The sequence below is a fragment of the Symsagittifera roscoffensis genome, chromosome 1 (genome assembly GCF_963678635.1).
Source record: "Symsagittifera roscoffensis chromosome 1, txSymRosc1.1, whole genome shotgun sequence".
In the NCBI taxonomy this organism is placed as follows: domain Eukaryota; kingdom Metazoa; phylum Xenacoelomorpha; order Acoela; family Convolutidae; genus Symsagittifera; species Symsagittifera roscoffensis.
Window position 1 is genome coordinate 27812469 of NC_087062.1, and position 25349 is coordinate 27837817.

At 34.1% G+C, this 25349-nt stretch overlaps 1 protein-coding gene across 1 annotated transcript; it reads right to left on the minus strand.

The window, feature by feature from the left end:
• Positions 1 to 981: 981 nt before the first annotated feature.
• On the minus strand, positions 982 to 24558 carry LOC134842164 (myosin-9-like). The gene is made up of 17 exons (XM_063858382.1): positions 23923 to 24558; positions 23581 to 23655; positions 19381 to 19522; positions 18900 to 19089; positions 17683 to 17869; positions 16974 to 17189; positions 15739 to 15897; positions 13755 to 13965; positions 13186 to 13340; positions 12793 to 12897; positions 12208 to 12408; positions 9044 to 9153; positions 8882 to 8971; positions 8532 to 8646; positions 6875 to 7480; positions 6421 to 6511; positions 982 to 1361 (listed from the first exon to the last, which is right to left on the minus strand). The coding sequence occupies exons 1-17, from the start codon at positions 24133 to 24135 to the stop codon at positions 1144 to 1146; spliced, it is 3084 nt and encodes a 1027-aa protein (XP_063714452.1). The 5' UTR covers positions 24136 to 24558; the 3' UTR covers positions 982 to 1143.
• Between the last annotated feature and the right edge of the window lie 791 nt (positions 24559 to 25349).

Sequence of the window (25349 nt, forward strand, 5' to 3'; positions counted from 1 at the left end):
GTAGTATGCGATTGAAGTATTATTGTACGCTTTGATAGCGCCCTTTTTGTATCAATAAAACTCGATGTTTTATTTGTTTATGAAAACCAGTGTTCGAAGTTTTTTGTAATTCTACTACATAAATTAAATGGCCAAGATTTGTGATGTGAAAGAATTTATTGTCCTTGTCAGGGTTGGGAATGTTTTAAAACAGAAAATAAAAAACAGTAGTTTTTTTTAAACTTTCAGCGTAAAAAACTAGCATTGTTCGGGAGTCAAACCGCTGCGATAGGGGTATGAGCCGTCTTCCCTTATTGAGCCGTCTCGATCCCTACAATGCTGCACCGGATCATCATAACGGTTTGTAGCAAAAAAGAGATGATATTCCGACTCCCGTTTTTCTTGCCGCATATCTATTAGATGATCGATATGAATGCAGAAATTTTGAGCTGAACAAACTGTGAAAAAAAAACAATAAAACATGATTTTTATTAAAAACTCTGTTTAATTGATTTTTTTTGATGAAAAAAGTTTTTTTTCCAAACCTGGTCCTTGTTCAACAATTTTAAAGCAAAACTCAGCAACTTTTGGTACCAAACTTTGAATATAAAAAAGTGCTTTCGTTTCCGGTGTGTGTTTTTTCGGCAAGCAAATCCAGGTCAGTAAGCAAAACAGGTCAGTAAGTACGCCGTGGATTTTTGCATTAAAGTTTTTTAATCGTATTTCAAAATGCAATCGGAAAGTTTCAAAAAAATCTGAAAAGCCGCTTGAAACCTTTTCCGTTAGATATGCGAGAAGGGGGAGCTTGATTCACAATGAGAGACAGATTCAAGAAGCTATAAAACACTTAGCAGAGCTTTTCGTATATACCTCAGTAAATTTTAACTTGTAACAACCCCTTAACTCTTAAAAACACTTGAAATGATTCGAAAATGTTTGGCTTTCAGGAAGCTTTTTTTTCAGAAGAAATGACGGGTCGCAACTGCTCAGCAATTTTTATTTCCTGTTGAACTTTTGAATTTTTATTCAAAAACATCAGGCTTTTCAGGGACCCCAATACTATTATTTACAAAACTTTGGTTTTTATGAATATATAACTTTTACAATTTACAATATAAAACTACAAAGACACTTAATCCACTATGATGAGCAGAACGCCCTTCACTATTCCGTATGTGTGTTTGATGACCTTTCTTCTTCTGAGTTATTGGCTGATGACTCATTGTGAACAGAAGCGGCAGGCGATGACTCATTCTTGAGCCTCCTTTTGTTTTTTCTGCTCATTTTCTTTTTGTTTTCGGCTATTTCGTCTTTTGTCGCTTTGAACCGTTTTCTAATGTCCTTCCCTAACTGTTTTGCTTTCTCGCCCTCAACTCCGTTTTCTAAAAATAATAATTTTGAATGAGCTTATTAAATACGTATAACTTAATATGGGCGCTACTTGAAATTAATACGTATCGCTTATTACTTTCAGCGTATCAAATTTTTGAATTTCTCCTAAAATATAACTTTCCAATTTCTTTCTGCAAAAATACCAAAAAAAACTAGGTTAAAAAAATAAACAGCTTTGAAACTGTTCCTTTCTTGATGCAATTTGATATGATACTTTTTATCTTGTATTACACTTAATGATAAAAAATTGAATCAATTACCATCAAACAAGAAACAGTTATAAACCTGTTAATTATTGAACTTTAAATTCTTCTTTTGATTTTTAACGCACTAGAAAAAATTCTAAAAATTGCTGAAATGCTCTTGAAGCGTGCCTCGAAAAAAAACGCGATTCTTCTGTCAAAATTTTCCAAATAGTGCTCTAGAAATCCATTGAGAAGCTTTTTCAATAGTTTACTTGAACAGAAAGTTATATCACTACAAAAACTTTTCACAGTGACAAAAATAACTTTTGAATATCCCACTAATAGTTAAATGAAATTCGCCAAATTTCTCGACACTTTTGACCCCTCAAGAAAACCCCAGATCCATGATTGGCTTGAATGCAAAAGTACAATGGATATTTCTAGACTGACCCCAAGTAAGCAGCACACGTAGGCACGTAATAAAAAATATTCCTCTTCCTTCGACTGAAGTTTAACTGAAAACAAAAAAAACGCTTCCGACCAGGTCAGATCACTCGTATGCCGAGCGATAAAAACCCACTTTGCCTCTTGGCCCTTCTCTAGGCATATTTGTAGATACGGACAAACAGCGTTTTGACCAAAACATGGAGATCGGATTCGAGGATTTCGCGTTCGACGATATTCTGATAGGCATCGATCACTGGGTAAAAAAGCTACTGGTACTGGGCAAATTGCTTCTGTTGTTTTTCCGTGAGAAATTCGTGGACCTATCATTGGACCTATCATTAGTAATGGTGAGAAGTAGGTAGATGCAGTCCAGCCAGTAATTGTGACCGGGACAAACGCTTTCTGAAATCATCGGATTGGGTAAATTTCGGCAGATTTCTTAGTGACAACAGGATTATTTCCTATCATCAACTCCATCCTTTGACAAATCTCATCTCTTGTTTTCGCCGATAAATGACTCATCGCCTCATCCTTTACTATCGCCTGCGATGGTTGACACAGTCTACACATTCAATGCTGAGGACCCGACATTGTTGATGCTGGTACTCTTTGTGATACCTGGTACGGGTTTTTGATCCGATGGTTTAACATAACCTTATGAACCTCTCCAATGTTAATTGAATATTCCGATCAAGTAAGACACGCTTCTGATCTTGGTATAAATTTTGCTACCTAAATGAGAACTTAGAAGCTCTCAGGCTGCACCTCATTTGAATTATGGAATTACCTCTCGGCCTCATGGGTTGCCATGGTGGTATGCAAGAATTTCGAGAAATTTGTTGCAGGCTTCATAGTCCAAATTAGCAAATGAAAATGAAGAGGCGCGATAGTTGAGTTAATGAGTAGAACGTGCTAAAAAATTGACTAATCAACAAGAGAAGCAGGAAAACAACAAACATTCGAACTCAAAGACGTTCGAGTGTTCGAAGAATTGGTTCATCTCATAGCTGAACACCCTCATGAGGTAATTTTGAACACCCCATTTCCCAAATGAGAACTAACAAAGCTAATTATTTGAAACTCATACAAGGGATACTAGGAATGATTTGACTTGGGAAAACAAAAATCCAAACCCCTCTGACTTTCATAGCCCAAGTGATAGCAGTTCCCAGACGTCCAAATTGCCCTATTAGAACTTAGTAATTTGCAATAAAAATGAGACCAAAAATTTGAGCCATAACCATCAATTGGACCGGAAATAGTTAGCACTTGAGAAAAACACCCCTTTCACAGAAAAGAATAACAATTTTACGCAAAGAAGAGAGTCTATAACAAATTATAACGATAAGCGACACTAAAAACCAACTCGAAAAAAGAACCACCTTAATTGATACATCTCAAGCGACTCATTCTAGCGTTAATAACCCCTACTCAAGAAAAAAGATAATGGACTTTTCAAATGGGATTTTCATAGAACTTGATATATAAAACACCATACGACTCTTATTCCAAGCAAGGAAAATTGATACCCTTGTGACTCGTAGTGACCTTCAAACAAAATTTCTAATTTTAGGCCCAAAAACCCATACAAAAACCCGAAAATAGCAGCTGAAAGGGGCCGGTTCCCCAGCCCTAGCCCCTGGTAACAGTATTCAGTCTTTTTACTTGTACTTATGGGAAACTTATACTTTGGGAAAGGAATCAAAAGATAAAGAGACCGAACATTCGATTGAACGTTTCTATGATAGTTAGGCTTTTGATAGTACAACACGGAATCAGTTTTTTTTTAATTTAATTTGAATGATGAAGAAAAGTTCCCCTGATAGCTAGAACTTCGGAAAAGGATTAACGTATTGACTAGAAAATTACGAGCTTTGAAAAAAGTAGCTCTTTTTGTAAACCAACTTTTCCTTGCACTGGAAGGCCGGGTCCTTTACGGTTTAGCTAATTAAAGTCTAGGCTTGTAGTATTTTTACATTTGACCTTTGATTTTATCCAAAGTTATGGGTTTTTATTATTATCTTTTTTATCATGGCATTTCGATACCGATTAAAAGACAGCCGTTACATGAAAACAATTGGGTCTTGTTCATAGTCGTACTTCGATGAAAAAGTGAAGAGAAAAACTAAACATTGACTTTCAAGAAGGTTTCATTAGCTGTATTTGACACGAGAAGTTAACTGTGTCTCACGGCATGGAGCCGAAGAGCTCTCAAGTTATCCCACTCAAAGGATCTATAGCGCTGATTTTCATTGTATCAATTCGTGGTGGAAAAAAGTACAGCCTGCTTTTTGGAGAACTTGTTATATTTATAACTTTATGTTAAACTGAGCAGACACACTACACTAATGAGATCGTTGCTCAATTTTTATGATTTCATAGTCCATGAGTAACCATTTGGGATAAAAATTTGACCATTGTGTAGTATTATAAATAGTACACCGACAAAAGACCATTGTCCAAATTGTTTATTCTATGACCCAACTCTAAATTGGAGCGTGCCAATATAAATTAAAGACTTTTTTCATTAAATCAGATACTGATTGACTTATTCTTATTAGGACTAAAAAAATCTTGTTTTGAAAATTCATTACTTTTTAAATACTTGTCCAATTTTTCTCATATTTTCATGCTCAGTGTTTTAAAAGGGAGGCGACTACTAACACGTCCCTGTTTGCTATAACTTGAAATAAGATGGATAAATATTTAGCAGCCTTGCCGGCTCCGCAGAATCCTCCTGGCTTTGATTAAGCAGAGATGCACCTGGAATATGATGCATCTTATTGCAGGTGCATGAACCCTTATGATGATGGAAGGTTAAAGGAGCAGGTGAAATCTGAATTCTTTGTTAGATGAATCAGCCGCCGGCTTAGGCTTACGAGCAAAATTACTGGCCTGAAATATTCAGTCAGCAGCAAGTTCTCAAATCTTATAGCTTAAATTTTCTAAAATTTAATTTTTCCTTTTCTGTTTTTACAAATTTATAAAATTAGACTTTTTGCAAAAATAAACAATTCATTTTTTTCTCTAAACTTCGATAAAAAACAAATCAAGATAACTAATAACGACACAAATCAGAGCCTGAAGATCATCGGACAACTCCTCACAAAAAGACTCAGAAGAACGGACCCACCGGAGACTGACTCGAGGCATCTACCCCATCATCAATCTTAGTAAGATAAAAATATAAAAGTGAAAATGGTATCTAAAACCCCGTCCATCATAGGTATTTTTCTCTAAGCGGTTCGATTCATTTATATAACCCAATAACCCTGTGCTTTTTTTTTATCAAGCTCATTAATTCATACTCTTTTCTAACTATTCTTTCTACTCTTCTGTCAAAAAAATTGACGATCTTATGTGAGACGTGTAACTCTTAGGATAGATTGCTAAGCAATCAACCAGCAAAGATCACTTAGTGAAAATTACTCAGTTATGGCATTTAGAACTAGAATTGTCAGAGGAATAATTCAGTTAGGGCCTTGTCTAGGAGGTACCAAAACCAATGACAGGACTTATAGGGATGATGATAACTCTAACTAAAACTAAAACTCCGAACGGCAACCAGGTTGAAAGGTTACGGATTTCCTACTGTTAGATAGAATATTTGGTGCTAAGCTTTAGTATAGTTGTTTCTCATCAGTTAGAGAACAATAACGCTAAAAGAGCAAACTTTTGCTTCACATAGTTGGAGATAGAACCGAAATCGAGAAGACTGGAGCGAATTTGTTAGTGAATCTCGGTACGTGAGTCGGCGAAAAAGTTGAATTGTGTTGAACCTGGGTTAGATTCCGGGTAGTTGCAATTGGAGTTGTTCCTGAGAGAGCTGATCAGTTGTTGTTAATTGAAAACGAATTTAATACCTAATGGGGTTAGTTGATGAGCGAGCTCTGCTGTTGGAGTTCATTGGATTTGAGTCGCGCGAGAATCGACGAGCTATTGTAACGACGTAGTGGTTGAACAGAACGAACCAATTTCTTTCTTGTAGAAGCAGTATAGTAATAAAGTAGGTCATTGTGGTCACTGTAAACTACATTTAGCTATCGGGGTTGAAAATTAATCGACATATTGCTTTTGCTGGACTCATTAAAGAAAGAGAGAGGCCGAAAAGAGAAAATCACGGGAGTAGCTGCAAAACCCTTTGATCAGAGCTTTTTAGGTCTGGCCATCAATTTAACCATATCGAAATTGTGGATCATACAGTTCCGTAGTGTTGTTACTCGCTAGAGTAAGGTAAAAAAAGGAGAATAGCTAGGGTGTCTGTGGGCTGCGATAATTCAATTAAGAAAGAAATATCTCGATGTCTGCAGTAAAAAAAGAATAGCAGAAATCAAGAAGCAACAACACGTACCATGCGACCATTCGTAACAGTTATTAACTACAGTTCGTAAAGGTTACAAAATCAGCTTTTAATTACCGATGATTGCATTGAGGAGTAGCTCTTTGACCTCGCTTTCAGTCACTTCTCCAAACGCAGCAAGTTTGCCTATCAGTTCTTTCCTGCTTTCCTGTTAAAGCAAAAAATGAAAGAATAAGATTTTGGCACTTTTTAAAAGCTGAAGTTTTTCTCGAAAACGAGGAACAGAGTAACGAGAGCTTAAAGCCATCGTAATAATCTTCCCGTGATTCCAAAGCATTTTAAACTTACTTTTTTTGGAGTTTTAGAGAGAAATATGTACTAAGTGGACTGTGCATTAAGCGGACTATAGTAAAAAAACAAACCGAAAACCCTAAAAGAAATATCAATTTATGAGACGAAAACATTGTTGCATTTTGTTGTTTGTGTAGGATCTTTTTGTCTATCACGAAAAAATTTTGAGACCAACTAGTAAATTTCAATTTAACCTCTTTTTTATAAGTTAGGAAATTACCTCTATATTTTGGTCGTAGTCCTTTTTCAGTTTTCGCTCCAGTAATTTTAAATCCAAAGCTTCTTCTTCTTTCAAATCCCTCTTCACTTCATTCAACTTTCTCTCTTTATTCTCGCTTAGAAGAAGTTTCCTCATATCTTCATCCTTAATTTCATGTTCTTTTACTTGTTTTTTAGTCTCTGATAAACTCTCTTTTCCAACTTTTTCTTCTGCAACTTCCAATCTTGCCGCTGTTTTATTCTTGAATTTCACCCTTTGCTCCTCTTTTTTAGAATCCGAGGTCATTTTTGCATGTTGTTTGTCGTCCATTTCAAACTCCTGAATTAATTTTGTCAATGTTGTACTGAAACTTGGGTCATTTTCAGCTTTTTCCAACAATATTTCTCTGAGTTTTGCATCGATTGACTCCAGGGCATTATTTTGTCTTCGGGTCAGCAAAGTTCGTCTTGCTAGTTGGCAGTTGACCTTTCCCATCAGTTCACTTAGTTTGACCTCCAGTTTTTTGACTGCCGAGTTAGTGTCTGAGGATATTTGGTTTCGCATGCTGAGCTCAGCTCTTGAGTTTTCAAATTCGACTCGTTTCTTCTCGAAACTCAGTTTGATGGCCTGAAAAAAGAATTCAGATTATTATAACCTTAAGTTGCATTCAAATTTCGATACTTTCTAATTGATGCAGAGATATCATTTAATTGTTTGTAAATTTATAGCCTGCTGTGCCGTGAAAACATATTGTTCCGATTTTCGTGACGATATTTTCTAAGAAAGTAAGGAATATTTATGCTTGGTGTGGTTTTCTTTATTCAGTCATTTTTCGACTTAGTAACTAAGCATTTTTGACAAAATGTTTTATCTGAAACATGTTATTGTCGAGTTATGATATTTTTTAATTTAAAAAAATATTTCAGCGCTCCTAGTAACTGATTTGTTACTAGGAGCAAAGTCTATGTCTTTATATGGCGTGTGGGGGGATCATTTTCACAAAAAAATCTCGAATTTAAAATAAAAACGTTTTATATCATTACGTTTTTTTTTAAGTTGAAAAGCAGTCGGACCATTCAGGGCTTCGCCCTGACACGAGCAGTCTTTTTTAATTTTGGGCTGTTTTGAGCAAATGTGTATGTTCAAAGAAATGAAAACTCTGGTAGATTAGTCTCTCAGGCATTCAGCCAAATGAATTTAGGGATTAGAAAAATGATGGAAGAAAAACTGAAATAAAAGAATAGCAAGTGTGAAAGAATTATTCTTTTAGAGTCCAGGTCAAATTTGAACTTTTAAGGATTCATTGAAATGTTGTTATGTGGTTCCTGCGAATCAAAGAGGAGCTATCAGTACGCCTTAACAGGCCTGTCGAAGAATAAACCATTGGTATTATCTCCCCACATTCCAGACTGTGTTATTTTGTTGAGCAAAGCTCTTTTTTTTGCGACTCAAGACCGTTTTTTTTTGCGTCCAGAACTTTCACGTTGTACCACTATTGCAGTCGTAATCGGTCAGACTAAGGTAATCCTCACAGAGCTCGTCCTCACAAACTATCAATGCCATGGCATGGGGTGGAATACACAATCTGACTAATTCAAAGTTAATACTAGACTAGTTACGACCATGCTAAAACCCTCTCAGATCTCAAAATAACTGGTTAAAAATTTATTCTACTGGCCTGATCTTTCTGAGCTGATTCTCTCTGGTTGAAGGCAATCATAAGAAGATCATCTCTCTGTCTGTCTTTGTACACTTGCATTTTACACAGTCTATCGCCACGTTCAAACTCATAACTGAAAGCAAGTCGTTCATCAACCATCACACAATAACTGATCCAAAAAGACAATCGATAGAACAATGTTGTTCTGCTTTGAGCTGAACAGATTGTATGTTGGTACTTTCCCTCGTGAATAAGCGGCGTATAAAGTTCTATTTTTTCAATCAATTTTAATTGAATTCTACTTAATGCATACTGCCATTAAAAAACTTTTTCTTATTTTTTTATATAATAAATGTAAAAAGACTCACATTTTCAAATTCATAAGTTTCTGTGATGTCAAAATAAAGCTAATTTTTGAGACTTCATAATCGAATTCTGCTTGTATCACTTCTTTAGCCCTGAAACAAGTTCAATTGAAGATCCAAAAGTATCATTTAAGAAAAGAAGCTAAGAAAGTTCCCGTGTCTTGCCTTTCTTCCATGCCAATTTGACGATCAAGTAGTTTGTTCAGTGAGTTTTCAAGCTTTGTCGAAACTTGCTTGATGTCCGATTTCACAGACGAGACCTCTCTCAATATTATCTGTAAGCACAGTGAAAATTTTGAGTTATGCTACTTTAAAACTGTTTATGAAACTTTTCCAAATATTCAACTTTAACCTCTAATTTCGTTTTTTTTTGCAGCTGGCCGTTAAATGAGGTACTGTGTTTAGAAAACAATTTCGGAACTATAGGCCGTTTTTGTGTGCGTGTTGTGGCGAGAGGACTTGAATGAGCAATACGAACATTTTCTAGGATTCATTTTTCAAAAACTTTTTTCAATGAATCCTTAAAAATATTCGCATCGCTCATTCAGGTCCTCTCGCCATAACGCACAAAAGCGGCCTATAGTTCCGAAATGGTTTTCTAAACACAATTTTTTGCCCTTTAAAAAAATTTTCAAGGATTCATTTTTCAAAGATTTTTTTTCAAAAGACAACAAACTGTGTAAAAAAGAGTTAATAAAATTGATTTTTTTGTTTTGTTTCTTTATTTTGGTCAATACTAACGAAACAAAAACACAAAAACAAAAAAGATCAAAGTCTTCGAAAAGCCAAGTTTTCTCAAAGCTAATAACTTTCTCGTTTTTTACACGGTTGTTTTTACCTTTTCAACTGTTAAATTCTTCAGGTAGCCTCACTTGAGTCTTCAATGGCTCTTTTCAATGTCAATTTTTTTTAGCTAATACAATAAAATTTCAGACAAAAACTGTAACTTGCTCGCTACACCTGCTCGAATTTGGGCAAACAGGAAAAAATGTAAATCGTTTTTTCTCGACATTGAAGAAATTTCTGCATTTTTTGAAAATGTTCGAATCACGACTGAAAGGGTTTGAGAAAGATATATTACTCAAGTCATTTTGATGACAACTTACCCGCAGAGAGAAAATTGAATAAAAAACAAATATCTGTCGAAGCATCTAAAAGTTAACGTAAGCGAAGGTATAAAATTTGTTTGTCTTCAAACTTTTTGAATACGATATTCATTTCTATGCAGATAGAACCAATTTTTCCACCAAAAACTGTCAATTTTTCATTTCTTTAACAGCTGCATATAATCTGTGGAAAATTGGTTTTAAATTTGTAGACAATCTGTGTATAATATGACGAATTTTGTATGAAATTATATATATTCTTTATTAACTATAGTGGTCTTTACAACTTCAGTTTTGCAGTTTTGACCGTGCAAATTTTAAAATATTACTTGTTTTGTTTTGACAAATTTTTGCTCATTGTCATGGTGAGTTAAACTTACCATAAATTACAGGATCGATCAGATCCCTAATGTTCAAACCTAAGTTTTCACACGTTGAGAAGTATACTTTTGTGCAAAACTTCTTCAAATGTCATTTACTAGAGCAGCTTTTTAGCACAATTTTGAGAGGAAAAAGTCAACAAAAGATTTCAAAAATTAACTGGGAAAATTGCGTTTTAGTAGCATAATAATTCAATATCACTGATTGAAAAAAAAAGATTTAATTTCAATATAGTCATTTAATCGGAAAGGCAATCATGTTGAAAAAATAACAGAATAAAACGTGTAGGTAATCTATAAATAGTCAGCATTTAATGCGTTTAGAGTGTTTTAGTAATGATTGTATAATGAAGATCTACAAGAAAAAACGAAGCAATACAAAGTGAATTATTAAAACTTACAATTGAAGTTTTGCTATACAATATGTGAACAGATCAGAAATCTGCATAATTTTCTGAAAATAATTGTTTTTAATCAATTTTTGACACCGCGGGTAAACTGGCCAGAAACTGAAAAAAATCTAAATTAATTTTTAAATCCGACCGAAGACAAAAATTTTAATCAAAAGTAACTGGTGATAATTTGTAACAAGTGACACTTCATTGCAAAGCTTTATTGGCAAACACTGATTTGCGCGCTGTATTCCACTCATTCCCTATGTTCGCATAGTGGAGCGAAATGGAGCAAGCGTGTGCTTTGTTACGAACAGCCAATTTAACGAATTTTGCTGATTACAAATTGCGGCCTGTTACGAATTGTCACCTTCACAAAATATTACAAAAAAGGTTTTTGAAACAAAATTTTTTAAACCATTTTTCTCAACAGAGTTGCTTTTTCTGCGTGGTTTCGATACACAAATTCAAACTTTCCTACATTTATTTCACAAAAACTAACAGACGTCAGTTATATTCGTTACAATATTAAATATACTGAGGACTACTTTTAAAAAATGACAAAAATTCCCGAGACAAAAATAATCCATCATAATCCATTAAAAAGGTAAAATTCAAACAACGAAATCGATTTTATTGGAAAAAAAAATAATCCACTATAGTCCATTATAATCGATTATAATCTAATATTTTTGGCAAGGAAATTAATTATTTTTGCCGAGATAATCCTTTAAAATCAATTTTTTAAGAATAAAAGTCCATTATAATCCAGTATAATTGATTTTAAACCATTTTTTTAGAACAAATTTGAATATTTTTACAGCAATTTTGCAAATTGTGCAAGAAATTTGCTTAATGTATGCCATGTCTTTTACTAAATGCTATGTCTCACTGTCACCCCTCAAGTAAACGGGTAAAAGCTATTAGGATTTTATTTCATTTTTAATGGATTAAAATCGATTATAATGGATTAAATTGACATGAAAATTTTTTGATATATAATCCATTTTTAATAGATTATAATCGAATATTTTGTAATTTTATAGATACTGACCATATTATGACAAAATAATCCTTTATGATACATGGGCGCTCGGTGTGGGCATAGTTCCAGAAAGGCGCTGAATTAAGCTCCCAAAATAGTTTTCCGCAGCTATAATTTGAATATCTATAATTTGAATATCTAATTTTTGAAAAATAAGATGAGATTCAATAAGTATTTTTTTTATTAACTGTTTCCTTTACTCGTCCAAATTAGACTCAAAAACAAAACCAACAATTTTTCTCGACACTGGGCAAAATTATAGGAATTCTTAATGCCAATAATTTTTTGTGGGACCTAGTATTGCGTAGAAAAAAGTCAAACATATCGGAAGACTAAGTTTGTCCCCATTTTCAGTGTTCAGAAACCAAAAAAAATACAAATTTCATTTAGTTTTGATTGATCTTACATCTTTGCTGGCCGTGTACTGTTTTGATATCTCGTCAACCTTTTCTTTCAGCTGCCCTGACTTTCTCTCGAGAAACTTTTTCTGCTGGTTCTCAAATGACTTCAAAACATAATTCACTTCTGAGTTCGCCACCATGTTTTGTCTCACAAGCCAATCTGTGAATGTTTTCTCAGAATCCCCCGCCTCACATGAAATTGTTTTCTGAAAATGAAAAAATTAGTAAGGAAGGTCTTACAAAGTACTCAAAAGCCGATAACTTTTTTCCTCTCAAGCTCCGAAAAAAATCCGATCCGGCAATGTTTCATGGTATCGATTCTTTTAAAGTTGGCTAACGAAAAACTGAGAAGAAATTTTTCGTGGAATTTTTTAACGGCGACTTTTTTCAAAAAATTTGGCGACTTTTTTTGATTAATTTTTTTAGCTCTGCCGAATAAATATAATTGCATTTGCTAATTCTTTGAATGACGGCTCAAAAAATTTCATAAATTTTGTAGTTTCTGATAGATAAGACTACCAAAGTTTGATTGATTCATTGATGTCATCAAGCTCTCATTAGCGTTTTAATTAAGTTTTTTGAAAACGTACCGGGTTGATTGATTCCTTTTCTACAGTTTTTGCTTCTTCTTCGTCCAACTGGCCAATCAGAGTCCAAATATCTTCCCTCTGTTTAGACAGGAACTGCAGAAACTCCTATAAGTATAACATACCAATCATAATGACACCAATCATAATCACTTCTCATCCCTTATCTCCTTTTTCCCTTCATAATCACTCCTTCTTCCCTTCTGCATAGCTATTCTCGTGCAAAAAAACTTGCTGTAAATAAAAAACAGGTTTTCTTGTACAAAAAAAGGTTGACGTGTTGTAAATGTAGTCTAACTTCACATTGAATTTTTTTTAACGACTGTCTACTTTCACTAATCGTAAGCACTGAGAATTAGCAAACAGTCAAATGGTAATTTATGAGTGCTTATTGACCTGTACGAATTGGTCTGGTTTCTTGATAGTCTTTGCCACCCTTCCGAAGAACTCTTCCTTCTCATCCGCCTCCAGTTTCCCCTTCACCTCACCCACTCTCTTGTCCCTTTCGTCTGCGAGTCTGCTGCTCAGAGACTGCAACGACGCTTTCTCGCCTATACACCATTGGTACGATAAGTGATGGGAGACGAAGTACTTCTAGAAGCTTCCTAGAAGCGTTATGCACAGTAGCTTTTTACCGACATTGAAGGATTTCATTAATGGCGTGGTATTAACCGACTTATAATTATAACTGTCAGTCATTATAATTTTTTGAGCTTTGTCTTCAGCTTAGTGAGCCACTACTTTGTGCCTTCAGAAGCCTCTGTTTCTCGCAAAAAATGCATAGCAAATGTTGGTTCAAAAAATTACTTCGAGATCACGAAATTCAACTAATATTTTAATTATGCTTTTTCAATTAATTACGTCGGTTTAGATTCAATAATTTACCGTAATGAAAATTTTTGAACAGTAGCATCAAAATGAATCATAATAGTAACTCTTGTAACGAAGACAAACCCAACACGTACCTGCAAGTTTTTGATTGGCAGACTCTTTAAACATCGATTCATACTGAGCCACAGCTTCATTCAACTGCTTCTCACTAATTTCCCCTCCCTTCCCCTTCAGAATAAGTGTCATGCTGTCTAGGCTGTTGTGGATCAGCTGGTCTCGGAGGGTTCTGCGCAGGGCGAGAGGTAAGGCTAGTTTCCGTCTTTTTTCAAACAGCTTCCGCGATATCTAAATTCGGCCAGAAATCATACATAAATCTCCAAAATACATTAGTAACTCATAATTTGGTACAAGGATAAGTCGCATGTCAATTATAAAAATGCCAGCAAGGATAAATCACAATTCAATAATAAAAATTGCAACCACACTTTGTTTCGGAAAAAAAGAAATTCCAATTTTTGTCGTTTTTTGCGTGCCTGGAAGAAAGGAAGAAGAAAGGAGACGGAATTTTATCTAGAGCTATCTTTGGAAATTACAGAACGACAAATTGATAAAAAAGAAGACATAAAAAAGTAACCTTAAACAAATTCGAATTTTTATAAATAGTGTTAATTTTTTTTCATGCACATTTTATAGTGCCAGTATACACTAGTTGAGGCATGTAAAATAAAGTATTCAACATGAAATTTGCTCCTTTTTTCTCACCCTAATCAATTTACCCTCTATAACCGGTTAAAAATCATAACATTCAAACCAATTTTTGAAAGTTTTTCCGAAGTTTCCTAAAACGCTGTCAAAATCTTAATTGATAGGGCTTTAGAGCTATATTTTACTCGATTTCATTTTGCATTTGTTTGTGGTACTTACTTTTTTGTGAAAAAAAAAACTGTTTAAAAAAGACAAACACACTCAAAGACAAAAAAGTGATCGAATACAATAACGGTGAACAGTGCTTGCAAAAACGAGAAAAAAACTAGAGCATTTTTGGTACAAATAATTCTTTAGTTTCTCTTCTTAAATGAGTTTTTCGAAAGCTTTTTTTTCGATGCCCTGCAATGTGCTTATACTGCCGATATACGCCCGCACTGACGTTCCTTGGATGAAAATTGATTTAAAATTTTTTTTCCTGGGGTAAAATATTGTCGTTATCATCTATTGTGGTTTTAAACCTAGATCGTGCAATCAAGTTGTTGGTTTGTTCCATTATTTTTCTAATCATTGATTTTATGAATCAAAATTGTTTTCCATGTCGTAATAATCCAGTATTTCAATTTTACGAATCTGCAAGTATTTTTTCTGCAAAACTGAAAAAAAACAAATTGTGGCCGCTATTCAACTTATTCGAAAACTCATTTTATACAGATTCTTTACGGATTACATCCAGATTTTCTAGGCAATCAAAGAATAGAGAAATTTGGAAATAAAATTATGAGGTATGCTTTTCATTTGACTTTCGTGTTGATGCCTGGCCTGAACAGAAACTCTGAGTATATAATTGCGCCTTACGTCGATAAAGAAAATGATATTTGGATAAATTTTATTTTTGATACTCCGGAAGCCCTTAAATTTGCAAAATTCAAAAGAGACTCTCTTCATCAAAATAAATTGCGAAAAAAACCCTCTTGGTCTCTGTAGCTCCGATGGAGATTTTTCTTGAGCACAAAAAATGTTCAAATTTCGAAACAAAAAAATAGTTGAATTAAATCATTTTTGGTGAGATTTTGATGGATTTCATTGCATTGCAAAAATCTGAAAGAATCGATCTAAATCAATTTTTTAAACTCTAATATGATTTTTTATTTTAAATCAATTTTTATATCGATTTTCATACAATATATTATCTGTACAAAATCTATTTAAACCAATTTCAACCTCAAATTTGTCAGTGCGGGAATTGTTTCGAATTATTAAAAAAAGTTCAAACTTAATTTGATGTAAGGTTTAGTAGTTTGCGATGTCGCAAAGTTGATTCAATAGTTTATGGATCAGTAGTATTGAAGACTGGTAAAAAGAAAAATTTCATCATTTAAAAAATTACAAGCCAAAAACCTTAAAACTCACCATGTGCTGATCGAATAGTTGTTCACTGCTCATTCGCTCCATAAGACCAATTGAGCTCTTCAGCTCACGTATGAGGTTGCTGACCTCTTCAAGGCTCAAGTCTGTCTCCTGTCTCAATTTAGACTGAAGAAGGTCAACTAAAGTCTCTAGTACTCGGCTCTGAAAAGATCAATAAGCAAAAAAATTAATAAGAGATCCAAGTTTGATAAAATTCAGCGTCCAGTTTGATCGCGTATTGAGGATTTTGAAGCGAGTAAAAAAACATTAAGACCGTAACAAAAGTTGAAACATAATTTAATAAAATCGGATATTTACTAAATAGTTTTGTTTAAACCTTCGATTTTTGGTAAAAGTAGGGGCTAGAACAACTTTTGGACAAACAGATCTGAAATTGAAACTGCGTCACTATAAAGTCAAACAAAAACAAGGTCAATTTGAAGTTTTGTTAAGCAATAATTGAAAAACATCTTTGATTTTTTGACGTTTTTTAAAATTGTCCGCCAAGTTAACGAAAAATTATTCACATTTGGCAGACAAAAAATGAGTATTACCTATATGCAGGGGCGGACGCCCCCCTTTCCCTCAGGGATTCGACCCCCTGCCGACCCAAAGGGTCCCCCTTTTGATACTTTTTAAGAAATCCATTTTTGGCCTACCGACCCTAAAATTTTTCTAAGGGCGCCTTTGGCGCCAATTTTAACTATTTTTGAGGGGTAGCGCGCGCCAAAAGAACGCGATTTTTTTTTGTCAAAATTTTTCAAAAAGTGCCAAAAAAAAGGTCGTCAAAATCCGCCCCCCCCCCCCCCCCTCCCTCGAAAAAATCCTAGATCCGCCCCTGCCTATATGCGCAAAAAGTAGTACTTAATCTCAGTTCCATTTGTTTTTAACAATACTCTTATCTCATGCAAAAAGCATGAAAAATATATGAGTAATTCTCAGGACTCAAGACTGCAAAAAAACACTCAAAAATTAAATTTTTAAAGTTCCAAATCAAAGTTGAAAAGGATTTTTTTTAAGATGCCACGTTCGATCCTTTTCTCCCTTTCTTGGATGTACTTGAAAATTACCAAACAATCTCAGCCTACGACTCAGTTCATTCTTACTGTTGCGTTAGTTATCGAAAAAATTTCTTGTTCTTTCCACAAAATTCGATCAGAGCCGATAAAATGAAAAAAAATGTCTTAAACTGAAAACAAGGAACGCGATTTTTTTTCATGAAAAGTTTGAGAGCTGACCGTCTCTCCTAGGAACTCCGACTGTGCAGTCCTGATTGCACTTTCCTTCCGTCTCCTCAGCAACAATAACTCCTCCTCGATCTCTTTTTCTGATTTGCTGCCATTTATTTTGTTGCTTACTTTGTGCAGTCTGTCTCTTCCTTCGTCCTCTTTTTCAATTCTTTTCAATCGGAGGAACAGATCACGTGCCCCAGCCGACCACTCATCTTCTAAACTCTACAAAAACATTTGCAATCAAAAGTAACAACTTCGACTTTGACTGTCAGACTTTATGAATCGACTTACTACTCGATGCTGTGTTATGATTTTGTGTTTCGACTTTGAGTTCGACTGTAGGGCCTTCTCGAATAGGAATTTTCTGTCGAACTATGACATGTGCTTGACCTGCCTCTGCCGAAACATAATTCCCAAACCTCGACCTGGGGAGGAAACTCCCAAGATATATCAGCTGAATCTTGTTATATTCGCTTCAGACTTGAATTATCTTATTGCTAGAGTCAAACTAGTTAGAAGAATCATATGAAATGTCAAGCAACGTGCAAGTTCTTTTTTCAACGACTGCATGAGCCGTCACCAAAATCTTGAAACTAAATCAATTTCTGGGGCTAATGCCTTGATGGCTTGATACTCAATTAAACTGTATTTGCTTTTGCCCAGCATCCGTATCGCTCATTGTAGTTTTTGTGAACAGTGAAATGAAGTTGTTTACCTTCTCCAACTGCCTGATCAACAATTCAGCCATGTCTGCATCCACCTTCTGCTGTTTTTTCACCAGAGGATTCAGCAGTATCTTCACCAAATGCACTGCACACTTGAACTTGATTGACCTCCATTCACACAATTGGTCCACGAGAGAAGATACTTCGAGCGAAAGAAGTTCTCGTTCCACTTGTTCTCTGTAAAAACGTGGAGCAATTGACTAGTGAAAAAATAGTAGAAACGTGGAGCTTTTGAGTAGCTGAAACGTGAAATATATTAACTTTGTGTGAATATTAAACTGACTGGAATAGTCCTAAGATGAGCTAAAATGAGCAAAAACAAAAAATGAAGTTAATGCGATTGTAATACTGAAATACTAATAAAAATACTATGGAAAACAAACAAATGCGAGAAAAAAGCCCAATCGGAACAACCCAACGGTTTTTGGACACAATTTTTTTTTGTTCAGAGTACTAATGAATCCCTTAAAAGGCTAAAACTTGCTGCTGGAATATCCGAGGCTATAAAATTGAACTTTTCAGAAATTTTTATTTCAACGCAACCTGCAGAAAAATCGCAACTTCAAAGGGGACTACAGAAAAAAAACAAGCAAATAACAAGTAAAAGTCGGTTGTCGTGGAAGTAGCACAGTAAATTTCGACCACAAAAATACAAAAAACTAGAACAATTTTTTTTCAAACTGTGTAGTTTTTTTTTGTTCGTCGAGAAATGAGAAGGTGTAAAGATCAACCTAGAACTTAGGCATATTCGATAAGTTTTCCTCAAACAATGAATAGGAAAACTAAACAAAAAACAAAAAATCAAAAAAAAGTTTTAAAATTTTTCCGATTTTTAAATTTTTTTAAAAAGATAACTTTTCCTAATAAAGGCGCTAAAAGACTTCTAAAGATAATTTTAATGGACTATAAGTAAACTTTTACGTCCTAAATCAAAGTTTGTCGCCCTATTAAAAGCCTGTTCTCTCGCTTTGTTCACTCGAAATTAGACTTAAAACCAAAAAAATTGTACCGGTTTTTGAGTAATTTTAAAGTCGTCTGAATCACGTCTGAAAAATTATCACGATCCATTCCGGTCATAATTGATGTTACTTGATTTTGCGTGTAAAAAGTAAAAATCAAACATATCCGATGAGAAAGTTCCGGCACTCTTTCAAATGTAGGTACGACAATAACTCTCACGAACTGGTCTTGTTTTGCGTAAAAGTACCTCTGATGCAGCACTAATATGTGAGCAAGACACTTTGACTTTGTTTGTTCAACCGCTCGGGGGTGAAATGCCTTCAAATCAGTTGAAATCTCTGCCACTTCCCATTCTCTGACCTCTTCTTCAACCTCCTTCTGAACCTCTTGTTCACACCTCACTTCAGCTGCCCTCATTTCTAGTTCTTCTTTTGACGCTGAAGATTGGAACATTTATATTTATTATGATAAATTTGTTGGTTTTCAAAGAAATCAGATATTGAACGCCAAACATTCTTTTTCGATTTTTCTATTTTTGTGTACCACCCTAGCCACTGGGACACATAAAAACTTTAGAAAAAAGTTTCGTTCTGGGTCTTATCACAGTTACGCGCAACGCAATCATCGTAGACTCAAAGTTTTTTAACTCCCATAAAAACTCATTTTTTGTGTTTTTTAGGCTTATTATGAGCTCTCTGACATTTTTGTCTTGGAATTTTATCAGCTACCTGTTTCATCAGGTAAAGGCTGGCTCAGTTTTTCCAAGTAGTCAGTGTCTATTTTTTCTTCGTCTTCTGATGATGGTTCGTTGTCACTGCAACTTGTCGATGAGACCTCGCTGCTGTCTTGATGCAGTTGTACTAAGCGGGCCTAAAAATAATCAAAAGCATGAATTTAGAAAGAGTTATGTACAAGTGGCAACGAGTTTTTCGAGCTAAGAAATCATTTACTGCAAGAAAAATTATTTAAACGTTTCCATTAGAAAAAAAAGGTTTGTTGGCAGAGAAAGGCTAAGTCTTCAAAAAACCTTTTTGAGGCCCGGAAAAATTACTTAGAACTAAAATCAGATTTAAACAAGTTTGATAATTGGTGGTTATCTACACCATCGTCAGCTGAAAATCAGCCCGAGAAACGGAAATACGCAGACCCGCTTTTCCCGACGAAAGGTATAAATTTTTGTAACGGTATTGCAATGCTTGTGACTGAAAGTACTTTGTTGATATAACACCATCGATTCCCTGTGTGTTTTGAAGTACATTAAATCAATGCCAAAATCCATTTTAGGCCATAGCGGCTTGCCACTCTCGGAAACTGGTCGGAACAAATAGAAGACACAATTGAAAAAATGATTCTAAAAAAAAGAAATCATTTCGCTGTCCCCAAAATTCACATTGCCTGAACTTTATAGTTTTCAACTCATAATTCACGTGTTAACCCAATTTATGTCTCGTCTGAAGCGCCGCTAGCAGGAGTGACAGTAGAATCTCCTGATAAGCCTCCAATTCAGATGTTGAGAAAAAATTAACATAATTGATCTCCAAGGGCATTCCGAGACTTTGATAAGATACTTCAAGCCCAATTTAGCAACGACGGCTTGCGCAGCATTTTGATGAATTCGTTGAAAACTTGAAAATATAGTTGCTAGTATATAAATACAACAACCGTTACTTAAAAATCGCATCTTTACTTTTCATTGACAGTTGATATTGATAAATGAAAGAAAAATGCAAACACAAAAAACTTCAAAAATTGTTTTGAAAAATAGGGAAACTTATTGAAAAAAGTATCAAAAAAAATTTCAGCAAAACTGCACATCATAAGCACGCAATGGAAAAAAAATGTTTCAATCTTAGTCAAATTCGTGTTTGACGTTTTATCGTGTATAACAGTGGGAATGTCTTATCTAGGAATATTTTTATGGATTTTGTAGTGTTAAAAATCTTATAAAAGAAATAAAAATATTTGAAGGTTTTTTGCTATCTTTGATACTTCATCTAAATTCTTCAAGATCTTGGCAAAATTTTCAAGATGGCTAGACCTTTACCCCCAATATTCATTTCTGGGACCGCGTCTTTTTTTACTAAAATGCTCCTACAGAATGGTAGATTCTGGGATTTTTGATTTTCGGAAAAAAATCCTTTTGTCCAGTTTTTTCTTGATATCACCACCCACCTACAACGTACGTAAACACACCCACAAACAGTATCTAGAAAAAAACTACTTTGAGCAGAAAAAAGTTATCAATTTTTGTATTTTTTGACAATTTTATGTTGTTTTAATCGACTCTGGTTATTTTCATTTAAAAAACAAGACAAGTAAAACAAAAAAAAACATTTTTTTTTCAAATCGCCTTTTTCTTATAAAAATTCAATCGAAAATAAAAAGGATTTAATGTATTTTGTGGTGTATATAATCTGTATGAATTGTGTATATAATCTGTATAAAATTTGTGTATAATCTGTACCAACATATGCGCTTAAGAATGGATTTTGGTGACTATCGAATCGATAAAAATAAGAATGAATTGCAATCGATTGTAATCCATTTGAGAGAAAAAAATCCATGATTTAGTGTAATAAAATATAAGACTGCTGAACTGTAGATTTTACTGGCGATAATCGATTAGTTTTGACAATGCGGTGAGAGAAAAATCAGATCAAAAAATGTAGTAGTGAAATTTTTTGCTGCTTTGTCGCGCAGATATGTATTTGCAAAATAGAAGAAAACTTGATTGTTTTTTCCAGTCAGTGACCAAAGGTGACATGAGAAGAGAAAAAGTATCATCCAATTTTTGAAAACATTTTTTGATTCAAAACTCCAAAATTTGGGCAATTTTAAGTCCCTATTAAAAGAACACTATTCAAAAAAAATAAATGTTATTATGAAAAAACCCTAAGCTGCAAATAGCTCATTGATAAAGAAAAAATGTATTGATGAAGTTTTAATTTTTTTTATGTTTTCTACTTTCCAATTTTTCGAAAAACTGTTCAACTTGTCATTTTTGATAACAAAATTCTGAAAACATTTGATTTATGTCTCCTTAAGAAGAAATACGTCGATCTGCAAGAAATGCTGATGGATAAAAACCAACATCTAACAAAATCTACAAATAAACCTTTTGATGTTGCTGCGCAACCTTTGAAATGTTGCTTTTTTCTCTAATTGCAGCTTATCATGCAAATTGCTATTTTCAAAAAATTGAAACAGTTTTTAAAACTAAATCAGAAAAACCTTGAGAACAACAGAGTGAACTTTTTACAACACTGTGAAACCCGGCATAAATCGTTGTAAAGGAAGCCGTACTGATTTTTCCGACTACAGCAATCAATGTTGTTTTTCATGTTATTGATTTTTTTTGTAAAATTTTGAACCACAGATTGTTATGATTGTTTGAAACTATGTAACTTTGGTAAAAAAGATTGTTAGAAAATTTGGTAGTCTAAAAATTATCAGTAGAACCACAAAAAATCTATGATTAATTTTTTTTTGAACTTTTTACAACTTTCCAATTTCAAAACAAAAATGTTAACAACCTAAACTGTTTTGATATCAAAATAAGTTCATAATTGGCACATTTTTATGCAAATAATCCATTCAGAGAAAATTGGTCCAATAGGCCACACATTCGTTCTGCGGGGGGGTTCAGAAAATTAAATACATTTTCAAGGTTGCAGTATTTTTTTCTTGAGCTTAACATGTTTGCTGGTCGAGAGTTAGAAAGAACTTAGAAAGAACTTGACTTATTGCGACTTCAGTTATGAAAAAGTTTATATTTTTAAAATAGCAATTATCTTTGATTCAACAAATCTGTGATTATTTGAAGAGTTGTTGGGAGAAATTTTTTTCTCAGTTTGCAACCTTTGGACATGTAAAAATCAGTGGACATTTAAATCAAAAGTTTATTGGAAATGTAAATCAGTGAAACTTTGGACGGTTAAGCCAATTTTCAGAATCTGTAGGAAAAACTGTGAAATCTGTGCTATAATAATTACAGAGCAACTGAATCAGGTGCTTTGTAGTTATATTAAATCAAAATTCAGGACAACTCTGATGGGCAGAAAGGATTTTCAATTCTAAGACATCAATTTTTTTCTAGTTTTTTGTAAAATTACAGTTTCATAAGTTTTTGAGAATGCTTGTTCCGAAGCCTACTTTTTTTACAGAAGAAACAGCAATTCTCAGGCTATACTTTTCATAGACAACCCGAACCCTAATCGCCCCCCCCCCCTATAAAAAATCCGCTGGTGCTGCAAATGATTTTATCTATTCCTCTCAATCAGAATGAGTTTATAATATTCATTCAGTAAAATATCTACTCATGGCTGAATTTAGCTTGAGCAATTATACCAATTTTGGCATCAAAATCACGACCAAGAGGGCTTTAATATGATACCAGAATTGATTCTAACGAGCCTTCCAGAAGAATTCTAGAATGGGGTGTCGCCACCAGTAGCGAATTAAGGGGGGGTGTATCGGACGGTCAGCAATGGGCCCTATAAATTTCTAGCAGCGGTACCAATAAATACTAGTTTTTAGGGGGGAGAGCGCGCCGAAAAAACGCGATTTTTTGGTCAACATTTTCCAAAAGTTAACTAAAAACGCTTTTTTTGGCCTGTTTTTTCAGAGTTCTGCCTGCAGCGCAGAAAGTTTGGTCAAAGTGGGGTCTATATAATGATTTAAGAGTGCTCAGAAATAAATTTGGTCGACCTAAAAAAAAAAGTCGACAAAAATTTCGAAATTTATTGAAAATCCGCCACCCCCCTCTCGAGAAAATCCTAGATCCGCGCCCGGGTGTCACACAAGCTACCCTACGCCATAGTTCTTTCCAGTCTCACCATGGCTTGTTTTTTCCATGAATATTCAAATTAAAAAAATTAAGCTAGTTATATTGCTAAGTTGGCAATTCTTTGATATATTATTTGGCTGACCTGTTTCTTTCGTTCTATCATATTGAGGCGCTCTTCGTATTTGTCTGCATTTTTTTGGTCTGACACTGCTTTTGCCTGAAATTGAGAATCAGATCACTACCCCATCAAAAAAGCTTCAATGAAGTTTGTTGTAAATTGTTTGATACCACTCGCTATAAGTTTTCCCAAGCAATTTCATCTTGCTGAATTTCGCGTCTGGTTCGATAAGATTTCACCAAAAATGACCAACATGTTCGAAGTCAATGAATGGTAAAAACTTAGATTCTTCATTTTAAAAAAGGTTGGATATTTTTGCTGTTTGCCTTTTTTCAAACTATCTAATTAAATTAAATCTTTTTTCACCTTTGTAAGAAGTCGTTTTCTCAGACACGTTCTGCACACCACAAACGCGATTAGGCCCCCAACTAATATGGACAACAGACACCCAACCACTATCAACCCCACCCTGTGGTCATCCTCAGACACTTTTGTGTGTAAGTCGAACACTCTGCATTCTACGGTTTCTGTGCAGAACTCTAAGTCGAAGTCCAGTTGAGACGTCAAACTGGAAGACATTTTGAAGACTAGCCAGTAACTTAAATGATAAAACTGATTTTTTTCAGTATAAACTGAATTAAATGAAGTGTCCAGAAACTTTATAAAACTCAGGAAATATTTAAAATATTTTTTGAAAAAGTAGCAAACTAGTTCTAGATTAAACTGAGCTTTTTTAATTGACCGAATTAAATTATTTGTAACGAGAATATTTGAAACTTCGTTGTTTTTCCATGCTGGTTAAATTGATTAAATCATATATTTTGGTTATTTTTCTGGTATTTTCAATCTTCAGTTGTCAAAATACAAACAAAATTGAGCAATCAGGTGGTATATTTGAGAGAAATGAAGCGTCTATATTGTCATAAATAACTCAACATGATGAAAATATTTGAAGCTACGTTCGTTGAATTTAAGAATGGTATATATCTTAAAACACGTGAAAAAATGCAACAATACCATTAAAACTATGAAAGAACGTTTAAGTATGGTAAGTCTCAGTTGCGTTTAATCAAGATGAGCGATTATGTTTTGTGTTTTCAGGTGTTTGTTGTAGCAATTGCTGATCCTGATATAGTTATAGCTATGGGAGTAATTTTGTATTGTTTGGCCTGCTATCAAGAAGGAATAATTTTTTAAACTTGCGTGCAAATGAATAGAGCATTTCATCATCCCACGGATTGCGTGTTTTATAGTTAAAAATAACACACCTGTCTGAAAATCAGGAAAACTCGGAGCGAAAAAATCGTATTAAACAAGCAATGAAAGGCCAAACAGACAGCGCAGAGAGCATATGCTCATTCCAAGTCCATAAATGCTGCGATAGCTCTTTTTCTGATCCTTTACACTAGCTTTGCGAGAAAACAAAATTGCCGAAAAAACTTCTATTATTTTACAGTTTATACTTTAAGGCTTTTAATAATCAATATAAATTTGGTTGCTGCGATTCGCAGAGGATCTATGAAAGGGTATTGATGAAATGGAAAAATTTCATAACCTGAATGATTTATAATTTTTACATCTTGGTAGCTTCATTGACAGTTAGAAAAGAGACAGAATCAAATATCAAGGAAGCAAATAAAAAATCAAAAGAAGACTGCTGCTGGTATCAGGGCAAAACTTTGCTTGCTCCGACTATCCTTTATTTTTCTAGGGTAATTTTTGGCAAAAAATAAGATACACTTTTCAAATTAAATTAAAATTGTTTTTGTCTGAATAAAAACATATTAACGCAG

Bases quoted from the DNA above. Each gene is read 5' to 3' on its own strand.
- LOC134842164 (XM_063858382.1), bottom strand. From the start codon at position 24,135: ATGTCTTCCAGTTTGACGTCTCAACTGGACTTCGACTTAGAGTTCTGC. The intron at 9,154-12,207 runs GTAAGATCAATC...CTGTGCTTACAG, and splicing joins AGTACACGGCCAGCAAAGAT to ATAATATTGAGAGAGGTCTC. The intron at 7,481-8,531 runs GCCAGTAGAATA...TTCTTTTTTCAG, and splicing joins AATCAGCTCAGAAAGATCAG to GCCATCAAACTGAGTTTCGA.